The sequence below is a fragment of the Rhipicephalus microplus genome, unplaced genomic scaffold (genome assembly GCF_043290135.1).
Source record: "Rhipicephalus microplus isolate Deutch F79 unplaced genomic scaffold, USDA_Rmic scaffold_168, whole genome shotgun sequence".
NCBI lineage: Eukaryota > Metazoa > Arthropoda > Arachnida > Ixodida > Ixodidae > Rhipicephalus > Rhipicephalus microplus.
The window spans coordinates 312,178-330,596 of NW_027464739.1; the positions used below are offsets into that span (position 1 = coordinate 312,178).

Below are 18,419 nucleotides of genomic sequence, written 5' to 3' on the forward strand. Positions count from 1 at the left end.
GCCGAACTCGAAGCCAGCGGCGAGGAAAAGTTCCTCCGTCGCTGGCATACGAAATTTTTCTTCCTCAGGGACGGCAAGCTAGCCGCCCCAATCACTCCCTTCTAACCCCCCCCCCCCCCCCTCCGGCTCCAACACCTTATGTTTAAGTTGTGCGTTCTACATGCATCCCATGTGTCAATCTTTTGAGGTGTAACTCAGACCTTGTTGTGTACCCCCCCCCCCCCCCCCCAGCGTCTATATTCATTCGTGGGGAAACTGATATCCATTGCTCATCTTGTTTTCCCGGCATTGTATATATGTATATAGCCCGCGTGTTTTTTTCGTTTCTCTGTACGCCTTGTTTACTCACCTTTGTATATACACACATCCGTTGTTCAATGTTACTTTGTTTTTTTTCTGTGCTATAAGTAACTCATGTATTTGATGTAGTTATCAGCCGATTACCCGGCGGTGCATACTGTACTGTTTTTTTTGTTTCATGCGTTGAGAGTTGAATAAACTTCTCCTTGTGTAGTATCTGTTCTTATCAGCTTAATATCTGATACGGATCCTATTTGGATCCAAGATATTAAACTTATTTTTGTGATGCGGCGGAGTGCTTGAAGCTTGCTTCACCTCCGCCACGGGTTGGCCCGGTATTGCACTACCTCCGGGATCGGCCCACTCACCCCCTGCGGGGTGAGTTCGACAATAAATTCAATGATAGAAGGAGTGTTCGGATTTACCCATGATACCGGGGTAAACGGCGTGGGTGCGTCGAGTGTCCGAGACGGTGGCGGCACGCCGCCCCGGCTGACGCGGTATTCGCGTGCAGGGAGTGCGCTAGCTGTGTTTACACTTACGATTGCTCTGGGAAAATAAATGTTTCCGTGTGTATTTCATATATGGAGGGTCTCTTTTATTTTGTTATGTTCACACGTACATACTCAAGTTTCTTATTTTTTTTAACATTCCTACTCATATTAATAAAACTATTGAGGAAATTATCATTACTGTTTCGGAGGAAAGCTAGAAGTGTGTATACGATGTGTATGCATGTGCGATGTGTATGTATGTATGTGTGTAGAAGTGTGTATGTATGTGCCAAGCTATTTCCGCTTTTCGAATTCACCCGTTTCGCAACGAAAAATAAAAAAGCCTCTAGAAAATGGGGTTTGGTTGGTGTTTCTGTTTACAGTTGCAGTGGCAAGCGAAGGCATTTTTATTTCACATCTTCACGCGGCGTCTGAACCTGAAGACGCGTGCTCTCGCCACGTCTACGCATCTACACTATTCCCCATCACAAATTAAAATCGCAAAGAACGCCACAGGACCCACTCCGCACACACCTGCTGTACGGTGGAGCGGCAAAGCCCCGATGTGCTTTTCCTATGTCCACTGACCTTTGGGGTTTGACGTCCCAAAACCACCATATGATTATGGGAAAATTTCGACCACCTGGGGTTCTTTCACGTGCACCCTAATCTGAGCACAGGGAAATGCAGCCGCCGCGGCCGGGATTCGATCCCACCACCTGCGGGTCAGCAGCCGAGTACCTTACGGCCATCAGACCACCACGGCGGGCATCGCCTTGTTGATCAAACACTTCATTTCTGAACACCATCTCATACCAGCTCATCCACCGTTGGCTCTCGTTAATTACAACGAACATCCTCGCACGCTCACCTCAATGGAATTGCCAGTTGCTGGAAGTTCCAAGGAAATTGCGCACTAGACGTACGGACGCACCACGCACGTACCTGAAGCGACGTGGACCCCAGGACGCGTGAGATCACGCCCCGGGCGCGCTTTGCCTCCGTACCCACTCGTCACTCCTCACAGCTTCACTAAGCCGAGTATGTAGAAGTCGAAGAAGCAGAACAACAAACCAGCCAATCCCCCACAGTGGGTGTGAGCCACAAGTGAAGGTCAACAAAAACAAGCAACACCAGCGAGCGCAGTGACGAAGCTATCGTAATGGGGCGAAATAATCCACGAATATGGCTGCACGTTGACGCACGGTCGCATTTGTGCAACCACCCGTGTCTCCCGAAGACCGTCTGTCGCGAGTCTTCGACGAAAAGCGCAGGCGAGTACTTCTCCACTGATTTCCGCGACCACTTGACGACCGCCTTCGGCCGCCTCATGTCCGTCCGGCACGATCGACGGAGCGCCGCACCAGCGCCTCGTACACGCCACCATAGCACTCCTACCCCTCGGAATCAGCAAAACTCGGACGTTTTCGACCACGACAGACAGAACCTGCCGGCCCGTTGAACGCTTGAACGACATCGCAGCGGCAAGTCGCACACTCACGTTCCGTCACCCTCTGCCACATGATCCTTCATTCACCGGCTTCACAACCAACCCACGCGGTAGACGTTTCGCACGCATTCCCGGGTCTGCCTTTCACGGCAGGACCTTCGTCGACCTCGGTGCGGTGTTCCGACACGTCGGAACTTGCAAGGCATATGTTGAGCGTGCTGAAGCAGCCAAAGGCACCACCTTTTCACCTTTTTGCCGATGATTGTGGGCGTCGTTGCAGAGGCGTTGCTTGGGCAGCCGGCGTAGAAGCCATGTTGGATGGGTGACGTATTCACATTTTGCACAATCATTTTTTTTTTTTTTTTCCTTCCAGACTTTGGTGCTCGAGTTGGACATGTACACTATGCATCAGTTTTTAAAACAAGTGCTGTAGCATCTCTCGCGACATGCCTGATAATGTTCGCCGGCAAGCATTTGGTGTGACGTCATGGGCGCATAGAGAGTACGCATGCAAGCAAGCACGCGTGGCTTCGACCTCTGGGAAAAAGAAGGTTTCAGTTTTAACATGTTTGTAAGCGAAACTAGAAACTTCAAGCGGACTGGGGATAAAAGCAATGCCGTGAAGCCAGCGCTGCCGCTGTCGGTGCACAATGCTGGTTGTGCATGGGTGGACGTCGGAATTGCTTTGCTACTGTTTGCCCGGCTTTTGGCCAGAACTAAGTACGAGGTGTGAAAGAATGGATTTTAATTACGTGCTAATGAATTGCATCGCTTCTCGGCCTTTTGGCTAAGATCAAAGTGTAGTATCTGTTCTTATCAGCTTAATATCTGATACGGATCCTATTTGGATCCAAGATATTAAACTTATTTTTGTGATGCGGCGGAGTGCTTGAAGCTTGCTTCACCTCCGCCACGGGTTGGCCCGGTATTGCACTACCTCCGGGATCGGCCCACTCACCCCCTGCGGGGTGAGTTCGACAATAAATTCAATGATAGAAGGAGTGTTCGGATTTACCCATGATACCGGGGTAAACGGCGTGGGTGCGTCGAGTGTCCGAGACGGTGGCGGCACGCCGCCCCGGCTGACGCGGTATTCGCGTGCAGGGAGTGCGCTAGCTGTGTTTACACTTACGATTGCTCTGGGAAAATAAATGTTTCCGTGTGTATTTCATATATGGAGGGTCTCTTTTATTTTGTTATGTTCACACGTACATACTCAAGTTTCTTATTTTTTTTAACATTCCTACTCATATTAATAAAACTATTGAGGAAATTATCATTACTGTTTCGGAGGAAAGCTAGAAGTGTGTATACGATGTGTATGCATGTGCGATGTGTATGTATGTATGTGTGTAGAAGTGTGTATGTATGTGCCAAGCTATTTCCGCTTTTCGAATTCACCCGTTTCGCAACGAAAAATAAAAAAGCCTCTAGAAAATGGGGTTTGGTTGGTGTTTCTGTTTACAGTTGCAGTGGCAAGCGAAGGCATTTTTATTTCACATCTTCACGCGGCGTCTGAACCTGAAGACGCGTGCTCTCGCCACGTCTACGCATCTACACTATTCCCCATCACAAATTAAAATCGCAAAGAACGCCACAGGACCCACTCCGCACACACCTGCTGTACGGTGGAGCGGCAAAGCCCCGATGTGCTTTTCCTATGTCCACTGACCTTTGGGGTTTGACGTCCCAAAACCACCATATGATTATGGGAAAATTTCGACCACCTGGGGTTCTTTCACGTGCACCCTAATCTGAGCACAGGGAAATGCAGCCGCCGCGGCCGGGATTCGATCCCACCACCTGCGGGTCAGCAGCCGAGTACCTTACGGCCATCAGACCACCACGGCGGGCATCGCCTTGTTGATCAAACACTTCATTTCTGAACACCATCTCATACCAGCTCATCCACCGTTGGCTCTCGTTAATTACAACGAACATCCTCGCACGCTCACCTCAATGGAATTGCCAGTTGCTGGAAGTTCCAAGGAAATTGCGCACTAGACGTACGGACGCACCACGCACGTACCTGAAGCGACGTGGACCCCAGGACGCGTGAGATCACGCCCCGGGCGCGCTTTGCCTCCGTACCCACTCGTCACTCCTCACAGCTTCACTAAGCCGAGTATGTAGAAGTCGAAGAAGCAGAACAACAAACCAGCCAATCCCCCACAGTGGGTGTGAGCCACAAGTGAAGGTCAACAAAAACAAGCAACACCAGCGAGCGCAGTGACGAAGCTATCGTAATGGGGCGAAATAATCCACGAATATGGCTGCACGTTGACGCACGGTCGCATTTGTGCAACCACCCGTGTCTCCCGAAGACCGTCTGTCGCGAGTCTTCGACGAAAAGCGCAGGCGAGTACTTCTCCACTGATTTCCGCGACCACTTGACGACCGCCTTCGGCCGCCTCATGTCCGTCCGGCACGATCGACGGAGCGCCGCACCAGCGCCTCGTACACGCCACCATAGCACTCCTACCCCTCGGAATCAGCAAAACTCGGACGTTTTCGACCACGACAGACAGAACCTGCCGGCCCGTTGAACGCTTGAACGACATCGCAGCGGCAAGTCGCACACTCACGTTCCGTCACCCTCTGCCACATGATCCTTCATTCACCGGCTTCACAACCAACCCACGCGGTAGACGTTTCGCACGCATTCCCGGGTCTGCCTTTCACGGCAGGACCTTCGTCGACCTCGGTGCGGTGTTCCGACACGTCGGAACTTGCAAGGCATATGTTGAGCGTGCTGAAGCAGCCAAAGGCACCACCTTTTCACCTTTTTGCCGATGATTGTGGGCGTCGTTGCAGAGGCGTTGCTTGGGCAGCCGGCGTAGAAGCCATGTTGGATGGGTGACGTATTCACATTTTGCACAATCATTTTTTTTTTTTTTTCCTTCCAGACTTTGGTGCTCGAGTTGGACATGTACACTATGCATCAGTTTTTAAAACAAGTGCTGTAGCATCTCTCGCGACATGCCTGATAATGTTCGCCGGCAAGCATTTGGTGTGACGTCATGGGCGCATAGAGAGTACGCATGCAAGCAAGCACGCGTGGCTTCGACCTCTGGGAAAAAGAAGGTTTCAGTTTTAACATGTTTGTAAGCGAAACTAGAAACTTCAAGCGGACTGGGGATAAAAGCAATGCCGTGAAGCCAGCGCTGCCGCTGTCGGTGCACAATGCTGGTTGTGCATGGGTGGACGTCGGAATTGCTTTGCTACTGTTTGCCCGGCTTTTGGCCAGAACTAAGTACGAGGTGTGAAAGAATGGATTTTAATTACGTGCTAATGAATTGCATCGCTTCTCGGCCTTTTGGCTAAGATCAAAGTGTAGTATCTGTTCTTATCAGCTTAATATCTGATACGGATCCTATTTGGATCCAAGATATTAAACTTATTTTTGTGATGCGGCGGAGTGCTTGAAGCTTGCTTCACCTCCGCCACGGGTTGGCCCGGTATTGCACTACCTCCGGGATCGGCCCACTCACCCCCTGCGGGGTGAGTTCGACAATAAATTCAATGATAGAAGGAGTGTTCGGATTTACCCATGATACCGGGGTAAACGGCGTGGGTGCGTCGAGTGTCCGAGACGGTGGCGGCACGCCGCCCCGGCTGACGCGGTATTCGCGTGCAGGGAGTGCGCTAGCTGTGTTTACACTTACGATTGCTCTGGGAAAATAAATGTTTCCGTGTGTATTTCATATATGGAGGGTCTCTTTTATTTTGTTATGTTCACACGTACATACTCAAGTTTCTTATTTTTTTTAACATTCCTACTCATATTAATAAAACTATTGAGGAAATTATCATTACTGTTTCGGAGGAAAGCTAGAAGTGTGTATACGATGTGTATGCATGTGCGATGTGTATGTATGTATGTGTGTAGAAGTGTGTATGTATGTGCCAAGCTATTTCCGCTTTTCGAATTCACCCGTTTCGCAACGAAAAATAAAAAAGCCTCTAGAAAATGGGGTTTGGTTGGTGTTTCTGTTTACAGTTGCAGTGGCAAGCGAAGGCATTTTTATTTCACATCTTCACGCGGCGTCTGAACCTGAAGACGCGTGCTCTCGCCACGTCTACGCATCTACACTATTCCCCATCACAAATTAAAATCGCAAAGAACGCCACAGGACCCACTCCGCACACACCTGCTGTACGGTGGAGCGGCAAAGCCCCGATGTGCTTTTCCTATGTCCACTGACCTTTGGGGTTTGACGTCCCAAAACCACCATATGATTATGGGAAAATTTCGACCACCTGGGGTTCTTTCACGTGCACCCTAATCTGAGCACAGGGAAATGCAGCCGCCGCGGCCGGGATTCGATCCCACCACCTGCGGGTCAGCAGCCGAGTACCTTACGGCCATCAGACCACCACGGCGGGCATCGCCTTGTTGATCAAACACTTCATTTCTGAACACCATCTCATACCAGCTCATCCACCGTTGGCTCTCGTTAATTACAACGAACATCCTCGCACGCTCACCTCAATGGAATTGCCAGTTGCTGGAAGTTCCAAGGAAATTGCGCACTAGACGTACGGACGCACCACGCACGTACCTGAAGCGACGTGGACCCCAGGACGCGTGAGATCACGCCCCGGGCGCGCTTTGCCTCCGTACCCACTCGTCACTCCTCACAGCTTCACTAAGCCGAGTATGTAGAAGTCGAAGAAGCAGAACAACAAACCAGCCAATCCCCCACAGTGGGTGTGAGCCACAAGTGAAGGTCAACAAAAACAAGCAACACCAGCGAGCGCAGTGACGAAGCTATCGTAATGGGGCGAAATAATCCACGAATATGGCTGCACGTTGACGCACGGTCGCATTTGTGCAACCACCCGTGTCTCCCGAAGACCGTCTGTCGCGAGTCTTCGACGAAAAGCGCAGGCGAGTACTTCTCCACTGATTTCCGCGACCACTTGACGACCGCCTTCGGCCGCCTCATGTCCGTCCGGCACGATCGACGGAGCGCCGCACCAGCGCCTCGTACACGCCACCATAGCACTCCTACCCCTCGGAATCAGCAAAACTCGGACGTTTTCGACCACGACAGACAGAACCTGCCGGCCCGTTGAACGCTTGAACGACATCGCAGCGGCAAGTCGCACACTCACGTTCCGTCACCCTCTGCCACATGATCCTTCATTCACCGGCTTCACAACCAACCCACGCGGTAGACGTTTCGCACGCATTCCCGGGTCTGCCTTTCACGGCAGGACCTTCGTCGACCTCGGTGCGGTGTTCCGACACGTCGGAACTTGCAAGGCATATGTTGAGCGTGCTGAAGCAGCCAAAGGCACCACCTTTTCACCTTTTTGCCGATGATTGTGGGCGTCGTTGCAGAGGCGTTGCTTGGGCAGCCGGCGTAGAAGCCATGTTGGATGGGTGACGTATTCACATTTTGCACAATCATTTTTTTTTTTTTTTTCCTTCCAGACTTTGGTGCTCGAGTTGGACATGTACACTATGCATCAGTTTTTAAAACAAGTGCTGTAGCATCTCTCGCGACATGCCTGATAATGTTCGCCGGCAAGCATTTGGTGTGACGTCATGGGCGCATAGAGAGTACGCATGCAAGCAAGCACGCGTGGCTTCGACCTCTGGGAAAAAGAAGGTTTCAGTTTTAACATGTTTGTAAGCGAAACTAGAAACTTCAAGCGGACTGGGGATAAAAGCAATGCCGTGAAGCCAGCGCTGCCGCTGTCGGTGCACAATGCTGGTTGTGCATGGGTGGACGTCGGAATTGCTTTGCTACTGTTTGCCCGGCTTTTGGCCAGAACTAAGTACGAGGTGTGAAAGAATGGATTTTAATTACGTGCTAATGAATTGCATCGCTTCTCGGCCTTTTGGCTAAGATCAAAGTGTAGTATCTGTTCTTATCAGCTTAATATCTGATACGGATCCTATTTGGATCCAAGATATTAAACTTATTTTTGTGATGCGGCGGAGTGCTTGAAGCTTGCTTCACCTCCGCCACGGGTTGGCCCGGTATTGCACTACCTCCGGGATCGGCCCACTCACCCCCTGCGGGGTGAGTTCGACAATAAATTCAATGATAGAAGGAGTGTTCGGATTTACCCATGATACCGGGGTAAACGGCGTGGGTGCGTCGAGTGTCCGAGACGGTGGCGGCACGCCGCCCCGGCTGACGCGGTATTCGCGTGCAGGGAGTGCGCTAGCTGTGTTTACACTTACGATTGCTCTGGGAAAATAAATGTTTCCGTGTGTATTTCATATATGGAGGGTCTCTTTTATTTTGTTATGTTCACACGTACATACTCAAGTTTCTTATTTTTTTTAACATTCCTACTCATATTAATAAAACTATTGAGGAAATTATCATTACTGTTTCGGAGGAAAGCTAGAAGTGTGTATACGATGTGTATGCATGTGCGATGTGTATGTATGTATGTGTGTAGAAGTGTGTATGTATGTGCCAAGCTATTTCCGCTTTTCGAATTCACCCGTTTCGCAACGAAAAATAAAAAAGCCTCTAGAAAATGGGGTTTGGTTGGTGTTTCTGTTTACAGTTGCAGTGGCAAGCGAAGGCATTTTTATTTCACATCTTCACGCGGCGTCTGAACCTGAAGACGCGTGCTCTCGCCACGTCTACGCATCTACACTATTCCCCATCACAAATTAAAATCGCAAAGAACGCCACAGGACCCACTCCGCACACACCTGCTGTACGGTGGAGCGGCAAAGCCCCGATGTGCTTTTCCTATGTCCACTGACCTTTGGGGTTTGACGTCCCAAAACCACCATATGATTATGGGAAAATTTCGACCACCTGGGGTTCTTTCACGTGCACCCTAATCTGAGCACAGGGAAATGCAGCCGCCGCGGCCGGGATTCGATCCCACCACCTGCGGGTCAGCAGCCGAGTACCTTACGGCCATCAGACCACCACGGCGGGCATCGCCTTGTTGATCAAACACTTCATTTCTGAACACCATCTCATACCAGCTCATCCACCGTTGGCTCTCGTTAATTACAACGAACATCCTCGCACGCTCACCTCAATGGAATTGCCAGTTGCTGGAAGTTCCAAGGAAATTGCGCACTAGACGTACGGACGCACCACGCACGTACCTGAAGCGACGTGGACCCCAGGACGCGTGAGATCACGCCCCGGGCGCGCTTTGCCTCCGTACCCACTCGTCACTCCTCACAGCTTCACTAAGCCGAGTATGTAGAAGTCGAAGAAGCAGAACAACAAACCAGCCAATCCCCCACAGTGGGTGTGAGCCACAAGTGAAGGTCAACAAAAACAAGCAACACCAGCGAGCGCAGTGACGAAGCTATCGTAATGGGGCGAAATAATCCACGAATATGGCTGCACGTTGACGCACGGTCGCATTTGTGCAACCACCCGTGTCTCCCGAAGACCGTCTGTCGCGAGTCTTCGACGAAAAGCGCAGGCGAGTACTTCTCCACTGATTTCCGCGACCACTTGACGACCGCCTTCGGCCGCCTCATGTCCGTCCGGCACGATCGACGGAGCGCCGCACCAGCGCCTCGTACACGCCACCATAGCACTCCTACCCCTCGGAATCAGCAAAACTCGGACGTTTTCGACCACGACAGACAGAACCTGCCGGCCCGTTGAACGCTTGAACGACATCGCAGCGGCAAGTCGCACACTCACGTTCCGTCACCCTCTGCCACATGATCCTTCATTCACCGGCTTCACAACCAACCCACGCGGTAGACGTTTCGCACGCATTCCCGGGTCTGCCTTTCACGGCAGGACCTTCGTCGACCTCGGTGCGGTGTTCCGACACGTCGGAACTTGCAAGGCATATGTTGAGCGTGCTGAAGCAGCCAAAGGCACCACCTTTTCACCTTTTTGCCGATGATTGTGGGCGTCGTTGCAGAGGCGTTGCTTGGGCAGCCGGCGTAGAAGCCATGTTGGATGGGTGACGTATTCACATTTTGCACAATCATTTTTTTTTTTTTTTTCCTTCCAGACTTTGGTGCTCGAGTTGGACATGTACACTATGCATCAGTTTTTAAAACAAGTGCTGTAGCATCTCTCGCGACATGCCTGATAATGTTCGCCGGCAAGCATTTGGTGTGACGTCATGGGCGCATAGAGAGTACGCATGCAAGCAAGCACGCGTGGCTTCGACCTCTGGGAAAAAGAAGGTTTCAGTTTTAACATGTTTGTAAGCGAAACTAGAAACTTCAAGCGGACTGGGGATAAAAGCAATGCCGTGAAGCCAGCGCTGCCGCTGTCGGTGCACAATGCTGGTTGTGCATGGGTGGACGTCGGAATTGCTTTGCTACTGTTTGCCCGGCTTTTGGCCAGAACTAAGTACGAGGTGTGAAAGAATGGATTTTAATTACGTGCTAATGAATTGCATCGCTTCTCGGCCTTTTGGCTAAGATCAAAGTGTAGTATCTGTTCTTATCAGCTTAATATCTGATACGGATCCTATTTGGATCCAAGATATTAAACTTATTTTTGTGATGCGGCGGAGTGCTTGAAGCTTGCTTCACCTCCGCCACGGGTTGGCCCGGTATTGCACTACCTCCGGGATCGGCCCACTCACCCCCTGCGGGGTGAGTTCGACAATAAATTCAATGATAGAAGGAGTGTTCGGATTTACCCATGATACCGGGGTAAACGGCGTGGGTGCGTCGAGTGTCCGAGACGGTGGCGGCACGCCGCCCCGGCTGACGCGGTATTCGCGTGCAGGGAGTGCGCTAGCTGTGTTTACACTTACGATTGCTCTGGGAAAATAAATGTTTCCGTGTGTATTTCATATATGGAGGGTCTCTTTTATTTTGTTATGTTCACACGTACATACTCAAGTTTCTTATTTTTTTTAACATTCCTACTCATATTAATAAAACTATTGAGGAAATTATCATTACTGTTTCGGAGGAAAGCTAGAAGTGTGTATACGATGTGTATGCATGTGCGATGTGTATGTATGTATGTGTGTAGAAGTGTGTATGTATGTGCCAAGCTATTTCCGCTTTTCGAATTCACCCGTTTCGCAACGAAAAATAAAAAAGCCTCTAGAAAATGGGGTTTGGTTGGTGTTTCTGTTTACAGTTGCAGTGGCAAGCGAAGGCATTTTTATTTCACATCTTCACGCGGCGTCTGAACCTGAAGACGCGTGCTCTCGCCACGTCTACGCATCTACACTATTCCCCATCACAAATTAAAATCGCAAAGAACGCCACAGGACCCACTCCGCACACACCTGCTGTACGGTGGAGCGGCAAAGCCCCGATGTGCTTTTCCTATGTCCACTGACCTTTGGGGTTTGACGTCCCAAAACCACCATATGATTATGGGAAAATTTCGACCACCTGGGGTTCTTTCACGTGCACCCTAATCTGAGCACAGGGAAATGCAGCCGCCGCGGCCGGGATTCGATCCCACCACCTGCGGGTCAGCAGCCGAGTACCTTACGGCCATCAGACCACCACGGCGGGCATCGCCTTGTTGATCAAACACTTCATTTCTGAACACCATCTCATACCAGCTCATCCACCGTTGGCTCTCGTTAATTACAACGAACATCCTCGCACGCTCACCTCAATGGAATTGCCAGTTGCTGGAAGTTCCAAGGAAATTGCGCACTAGACGTACGGACGCACCACGCACGTACCTGAAGCGACGTGGACCCCAGGACGCGTGAGATCACGCCCCGGGCGCGCTTTGCCTCCGTACCCACTCGTCACTCCTCACAGCTTCACTAAGCCGAGTATGTAGAAGTCGAAGAAGCAGAACAACAAACCAGCCAATCCCCCACAGTGGGTGTGAGCCACAAGTGAAGGTCAACAAAAACAAGCAACACCAGCGAGCGCAGTGACGAAGCTATCGTAATGGGGCGAAATAATCCACGAATATGGCTGCACGTTGACGCACGGTCGCATTTGTGCAACCACCCGTGTCTCCCGAAGACCGTCTGTCGCGAGTCTTCGACGAAAAGCGCAGGCGAGTACTTCTCCACTGATTTCCGCGACCACTTGACGACCGCCTTCGGCCGCCTCATGTCCGTCCGGCACGATCGACGGAGCGCCGCACCAGCGCCTCGTACACGCCACCATAGCACTCCTACCCCTCGGAATCAGCAAAACTCGGACGTTTTCGACCACGACAGACAGAACCTGCCGGCCCGTTGAACGCTTGAACGACATCGCAGCGGCAAGTCGCACACTCACGTTCCGTCACCCTCTGCCACATGATCCTTCATTCACCGGCTTCACAACCAACCCACGCGGTAGACGTTTCGCACGCATTCCCGGGTCTGCCTTTCACGGCAGGACCTTCGTCGACCTCGGTGCGGTGTTCCGACACGTCGGAACTTGCAAGGCATATGTTGAGCGTGCTGAAGCAGCCAAAGGCACCACCTTTTCACCTTTTTGCCGATGATTGTGGGCGTCGTTGCAGAGGCGTTGCTTGGGCAGCCGGCGTAGAAGCCATGTTGGATGGGTGACGTATTCACATTTTGCACAATCATTTTTTTTTTTTTTTTCCTTCCAGACTTTGGTGCTCGAGTTGGACATGTACACTATGCATCAGTTTTTAAAACAAGTGCTGTAGCATCTCTCGCGACATGCCTGATAATGTTCGCCGGCAAGCATTTGGTGTGACGTCATGGGCGCATAGAGAGTACGCATGCAAGCAAGCACGCGTGGCTTCGACCTCTGGGAAAAAGAAGGTTTCAGTTTTAACATGTTTGTAAGCGAAACTAGAAACTTCAAGCGGACTGGGGATAAAAGCAATGCCGTGAAGCCAGCGCTGCCGCTGTCGGTGCACAATGCTGGTTGTGCATGGGTGGACGTCGGAATTGCTTTGCTACTGTTTGCCCGGCTTTTGGCCAGAACTAAGTACGAGGTGTGAAAGAATGGATTTTAATTACGTGCTAATGAATTGCATCGCTTCTCGGCCTTTTGGCTAAGATCAAAGTGTAGTCGTGTGGCTTGACCGCCCTGCACTTTCGATCTTCGTGGAAGCAACCGGAACCCGCCCGGTTACAGCGGCGTCTTTCTCCCTTCCCTCACCCAGCCCTATCCACGGCTACCACTGCTCTTGGGTGCCTGCTGCCTGCTGTTGCTGCCCGGATTGCTGCCTGCCTGCCTGGTGTTTCGCTGCCATCACCGCCTGGTCCTGCTCGCCTGGTTTCGGCGCTCGCTCCGCCGCCTGCTGCCTGGGTCTGCTCTCCTCCTCGCCGCCTGCCCAGCGGCGCTCGCTCGTCGCTGGCCTCGCCGCCCGCTCCGCTGCTTGGTCCCGCCTGCTGCCTGCTCGCCGCCTGCCATCTCGCCGCCTGCCTAGCGGCGCTTGCTCGCCGCTACCGCCCGGGGCCGCCTGCTTGCCCCCTGCTCCCGCCTGCTGCTCCGGCGCCTCGCCAGCTATGTGGTCGCCCTGCTGGCCTCCCTGCCGCTGCTCCCGGAGACTCTCCCTGACCAGCGGTGGTCGCCGCGTCCCATGAGGCCGTCCTGATCTTCTGGCTGTCCCGCTTAGCGGGGCCGCTGGAACATGGCCTCCGGGGGCAACCCTGCTCCCGACGACAGCGAGGACGATGGCGACCCTCCCGTCCAGGAGCGCCAGCCTGAGCGTGAGGGTACCACCCTCACGCTCTTCTTTCCACTCCCGGCGACGTTTCTATGCTGCGAGGAGGGCTGCGCGACCGCCTACAACCCAGAAGTGTGGACGTCGCGCCGCCAGTCGCTGCAGCGGCACCTCGAAGGGGAGCATGGCGTGCGCATAACCCGGACGGTATACAACTGCACCATTTGCGGCGCTACTCTGGGGAAACGGCCGACAACGCATGGCTGCCTGGTGAACCTTCCAGCTGCTGCCCCTCCCCCCCCTCACCGGCACCAGTGCCCGACCTGCTCGAGCTCCTTCACGTCAAGGAAGGGGCTCTACAATCATGAGCAACGGCACCGTAGGGAGGAGGCACTTTTGGCCCGGCAGAACGCTACTGCCGGTCCACCACCAGCAGCCGCTGTGGCCGGTCCTTCAGGAGAGTCCTGCCGTGCAGGGGACACCAGGACGCCACCTCATCAGCCTCCACCTGGACCGGCTACACCCCCACATCCCCCCCTTTTGTCGGCGGTTTCCCCCACGCAGGCTGAAGGCGAGCTGACGGCGGACCAATGCCCCCCTGCCCCAAGCACCGTGACCGGGCCTCCCTCACAGGAGGTCACATCTGCTCCTATGGATGGAGATGGGGCCCTGGGGGAGCTTCCACTCGGAGCGACGCCCGACTCTGCGGACGACGACGGCACGGAGAGCGCGCCTGTACACCAGGCGGACAATGCGGGTGACGACCAGCCGGGTGATGACTCCAACCAGGCAGTACCGGCAGGCGATGACGTCAGCTCCTCGGAGGAGTACGCCAGCCCAGCTGTGGACGACACCGAGGAGCCAGCTAACCAGCAGATGGGGCGCGTCGTCGAGTTGTCGGCGCCTACCGAGCAGGCGACGACACTCGCAAACAACTTTGGCGAAGCGGGGCGAGAACCCGCCGAACCGACAGCGCCCCATGGTGACGTCACCGGCAGCAACTACGGTACACAGGACGAGGCAGCTGACACCCTGGGGCCCGAGAGTGCCTGGTTCCTGGCGGAGGTGACGGCAGAGCTACGAGACCTTGGCCGGAGCCCTGTGTCGGAGGAGCAATGGGCGCGGTTCGAGCCCATCCTGGACCGCGCCGAGGCAGCCATCGTTGACCATCTTCGGCTGCCCTGTCGGGGCTCACGCCAAACACCACCTCGGCGTGAGATAAACCCCGACAATGCTTCTCTCATACAGGGACTATACAGGAGAAACCGGCGACGGGCTGTCCGCCTCATCGCGGAGGGCCCGTCCGAGCTCTGCCCCATCAACCCAGGCACCCTTCAAGGCCACTTCACTGAACTCTGGGCCCCGGTAGCCGTGGACACAACGCTCCTCAGGTCACGAGCCCCCACAACAGAGGAGATGGACACGTGCCCCTTCCTGCCAGACGAAGTCGCAGCCAAGCTCCGAAGGTGCGAAAGCACAGCTCCTGGGGAGGACCGTCTGACCTACCACCACTGGAGGCAGGTGGATCCTGACGGGCGGTTCCTGGCGGCGGTGTTCAACATCTGTCTCTTACACCGCCGCACACCCCAGAGCTGGAAATCATCGAGGACGATCCTGATTTACAAGAAGGGCGACCGCGAGGATCCTACAAACTGGCGACCCATTGCCCTTGGTCGAACGATCGCCAAACTGTATGCCGGGTGTCTCACGACCCGGCTGCAGCGGTGGTTGGGCGACCATGCGGTCTTGTCCAGGTGTCAGAAGGGCTTCCTGCCGTACGATGGGGTGTTTGAACACAACTTCGTGCTGCAGGGACGCCTGGATGACGCCAGGACAAAAGGTGGGGAGCTGTGCGTAGGTTTCCTCGACTACGCCAATGCCTTTGGCTCGGTCGCCCATCAGGCCCTCGTTGAGGCTGTCCGCGGCGCCGGCGCAGGGGAGACCTTCGCGGAGATCGTGGAGGAGCTCTACCGCGCCAACACCACCTGCGTCGTGGCAGCAGCTGGCACCACGGAGCCTATCCCCATCAGAGCTGGCCTGAGGCAGGGATGTCCACTGAGCGGCCTGCTATTCAACTTGGTGGTGGATCCAGTCATCAGGGCAGTGCAGGGAGGCGATAAGCAGCACAACATCCTTGCTTACGCCGATGATCTGACTCTGCTCGCTGCGGACCCCACCACCTTGCAGCGCCGTCTCAACGTCGTGACAGCCCTCTCGGACCGGCTGGGACTGCGACTCAAGCCCGCCAAGTGCCGCACCCTCCACCTATCCGGGCGCTATCCGGTGGGCACACGGCCCACCACTTTCACCGTTGGAGGCGTCCCGGTTCCGGCACTGGCGGACTACGAGGGGCATCGTTTCCTGGGGCGACCTGTGGGCTTTCGGGTCCTCCCGGACCAAACGACCGTCGACGAGGCCATCCACCTGGGCAGGAAGCTACTCTCCTCAATGCTCACCCCGTGGCAGAGGCTGGATGCAATTAAAACTTTTTTATATCCAGCTCTCAACTTCGCCATGCGGGTGGGCCTCGCCAGCAAGGGAGAGTGGCAGCGTCTGGATGACGAGCTCCGCCCCCTCATCAAGAAGACCCTGTACGTTCCGGCCAGAGCATCTAACGACTACGTGTACGGGAGCGCACGGGCCGGCACTGCAGGGATCCCTTTGGCGGCGGAGCTGAGTGACATCTGCCGGGTGGACGGGGCCTTCAAGCTCCTGACGTCGACGGACTCGGAGGTTCGGGAGCGGGCAAGGGAGGCGCTGCACCAGGTGGTCTCCAGGCGGCTCCGACGCGAGGCTGACGACGAGGACATCGAGGCCTACCTCTCGGGCGACACGGAAGGCGACTTCAGACAGACCCCATCTCAACTTCAGTCTGTCTGGACGGAGGCCCGCAAAGCCTCCCGTCGCCTAACTGTCGCCTGGGAGCTACAAGACCAGGGCGCCCGCATCACCTGCGGGGAGGCCACGGTGTCCGCGCGGAACCGGAACAAGCTGGTGAAAACTCTCCGGGCCATCCTCAGCCAGAACCGGGACCGTTCCCTCGAGGCGAAGCCAAACCAGGGCAAGGCGATGGCGTGTGTAGCGGCGGACCCCGCTAACTCCCACTTCATGCGGACCGGCCGCTACACCAGGTTCAAGGAGTGGCGCTTCATTCATCGAGCCCGGCTTAATCTCCTCCCCCTCAATGGCACACGTACCTGGGTACCTGCAGCAGATAAACGGTGCCGACGCTGCGGGTACAGGGAGGAGACGCTACCACACGTACTCTGCCATTGTATGCGGCAGAGCCGGGCAATGACGGAGCGCCACAACGCCATCGTCGCACGTATCAAGAAGGCTGCCCTGGGAAGGTTCACCGTCATCGGGGAGAACCAACAGGTCGGACTTCCCGGCCTGCGCCCTGACCTGGTCCTGGCACGAGGCGAGGAAGCCTTGATCCTGGACGTCTGCTGCCCTTTCGACAACAGACTGCAGGCGTTCCAGGAAGCCCGGAGGCTTAAGGAGGAGAAGTACGCCCCCTTACAGCGACATCTCCTCCGACGGTTCCAGCGCGTCTCCGTCGAAGCCATCGTCGTCGGCTGCCTGGGGTCGTGGGATCCGGCTAACGATCGTGTCACGCGCAGACTGTGTTCCAAGAACTATCTGCGAACAATGAAACGCTTGTGCGTCAGTGACACGATCGCGGCTTCCACGGACATTTATCGCCACCATATCGGTTTACAGTGACATTGTATAGCCAAAGTTTTTAGAGTTGCGATTTTTTCATGTTTTTAGATTTATACACCTCTACAGTTTTACCGTTTTTAACGTATTTGTTCTAACCGTTTTTTAACCCTTTCGTTACCAGATTTTAACTTATACACTTATACTAAGTTTTCTCTTTGAGTTTTGTTTTCTAACCATTATGATGTTTTTGTACGTGAAAATTGAATAAAAAGTCTGTTCTTATCAGCTTAATATCTGATACGGATCCTATTTGGATCCAAGATATTAAACTTATTTTTGTGATGCGGCGGAGTGCTTGAAGCTTGCTTCACCTCCGCCACGGGTTGGCCCGGTATTGCACTACCTCCGGGATCGGCCCACTCACCCCCTGCGGGGTGAGTTCGACAATAAATTCAATGATAGAAGGAGTGTTCGGATTTACCCATGATACCGGGGTAAACGGCGTGGGTGCGTCGAGTGTCCGAGACGGTGGCGGCACGCCGCCCCGGCTGACGCGGTATTCGCGTGCAGGGAGTGCGCTAGCTGTGTTTACACTTACGATTGCTCTGGGAAAATAAATGTTTCCGTGTGTATTTCATATATGGAGGGTCTCTTTTATTTTGTTATGTTCACACGTACATACTCAAGTTTCTTATTTTTTTTAACATTCCTACTCATATTAATAAAACTATTGAGGAAATTATCATTACTGTTTCGGAGGAAAGCTAGAAGTGTGTATACGATGTGTATGCATGTGCGATGTGTATGTATGTATGTGTGTAGAAGTGTGTATGTATGTGCCAAGCTATTTCCGCTTTTCGAATTCACCCGTTTCGCAACGAAAAATAAAAAAGCCTCTAGAAAATGGGGTTTGGTTGGTGTTTCTGTTTACAGTTGCAGTGGCAAGCGAAGGCATTTTTATTTCACATCTTC

General features: G+C 53.7%; 1 protein-coding gene, 5 non-coding genes and 1 pseudogene across 6 annotated transcripts; all 7 read left to right on the forward strand.

The window, feature by feature from the left end:
• The first annotated feature begins 496 nt into the window (after positions 1-496).
• LOC142791470 (U2 spliceosomal RNA) lies at positions 497-669 on the forward strand (annotated as a pseudogene).
• Positions 670-3,011: 2,342 nt separating this feature from the next.
• LOC142791538 (U2 spliceosomal RNA) lies at positions 3,012-3,203 on the forward strand. The gene has a single exon (XR_012890284.1). It is a non-coding gene; the product is annotated as a U2 spliceosomal RNA (small nuclear RNA).
• Positions 3,204-5,544: 2,341 nt separating this feature from the next.
• LOC142791539 (U2 spliceosomal RNA) lies at positions 5,545-5,736 on the forward strand. The gene has a single exon (XR_012890285.1). It is a non-coding gene; the product is annotated as a U2 spliceosomal RNA (small nuclear RNA).
• A 2,342-nt stretch (positions 5,737-8,078) lies between these two features.
• On the forward strand, positions 8,079-8,270 carry LOC142791540 (U2 spliceosomal RNA). The gene has a single exon (XR_012890286.1). It is a non-coding gene; the product is annotated as a U2 spliceosomal RNA (small nuclear RNA).
• Positions 8,271-10,612: 2,342 nt separating this feature from the next.
• On the forward strand, positions 10,613-10,804 carry LOC142791542 (U2 spliceosomal RNA). The gene has a single exon (XR_012890288.1). It is a non-coding gene; the product is annotated as a U2 spliceosomal RNA (small nuclear RNA).
• A 2,886-nt stretch (positions 10,805-13,690) lies between these two features.
• On the forward strand, positions 13,691-17,861 carry LOC119168660 (uncharacterized). Its single transcript, XM_075885497.1, has one exon. The coding sequence runs from the start codon at positions 13,749-13,751 to the stop codon at positions 17,505-17,507; it is 3,759 nt and encodes a 1,252-aa protein (XP_075741612.1). The 5' UTR covers positions 13,691-13,748; the 3' UTR covers positions 17,508-17,861.
• LOC142791475 (U2 spliceosomal RNA) lies at positions 17,689-17,872 on the forward strand. Its single transcript, XR_012890244.1, has one exon. It is a non-coding gene; the product is annotated as a U2 spliceosomal RNA (small nuclear RNA).
• Positions 17,873-18,419: the final 547 nt, after the last annotated feature.

Coding starts and splice junctions, on each gene's coding strand:
- LOC119168660 (XM_075885497.1), top strand. CDS start 13,749: ATGGCCTCCGGGGGCAACCCTGCTCCCGACGACAGCGAGGACGATGGC.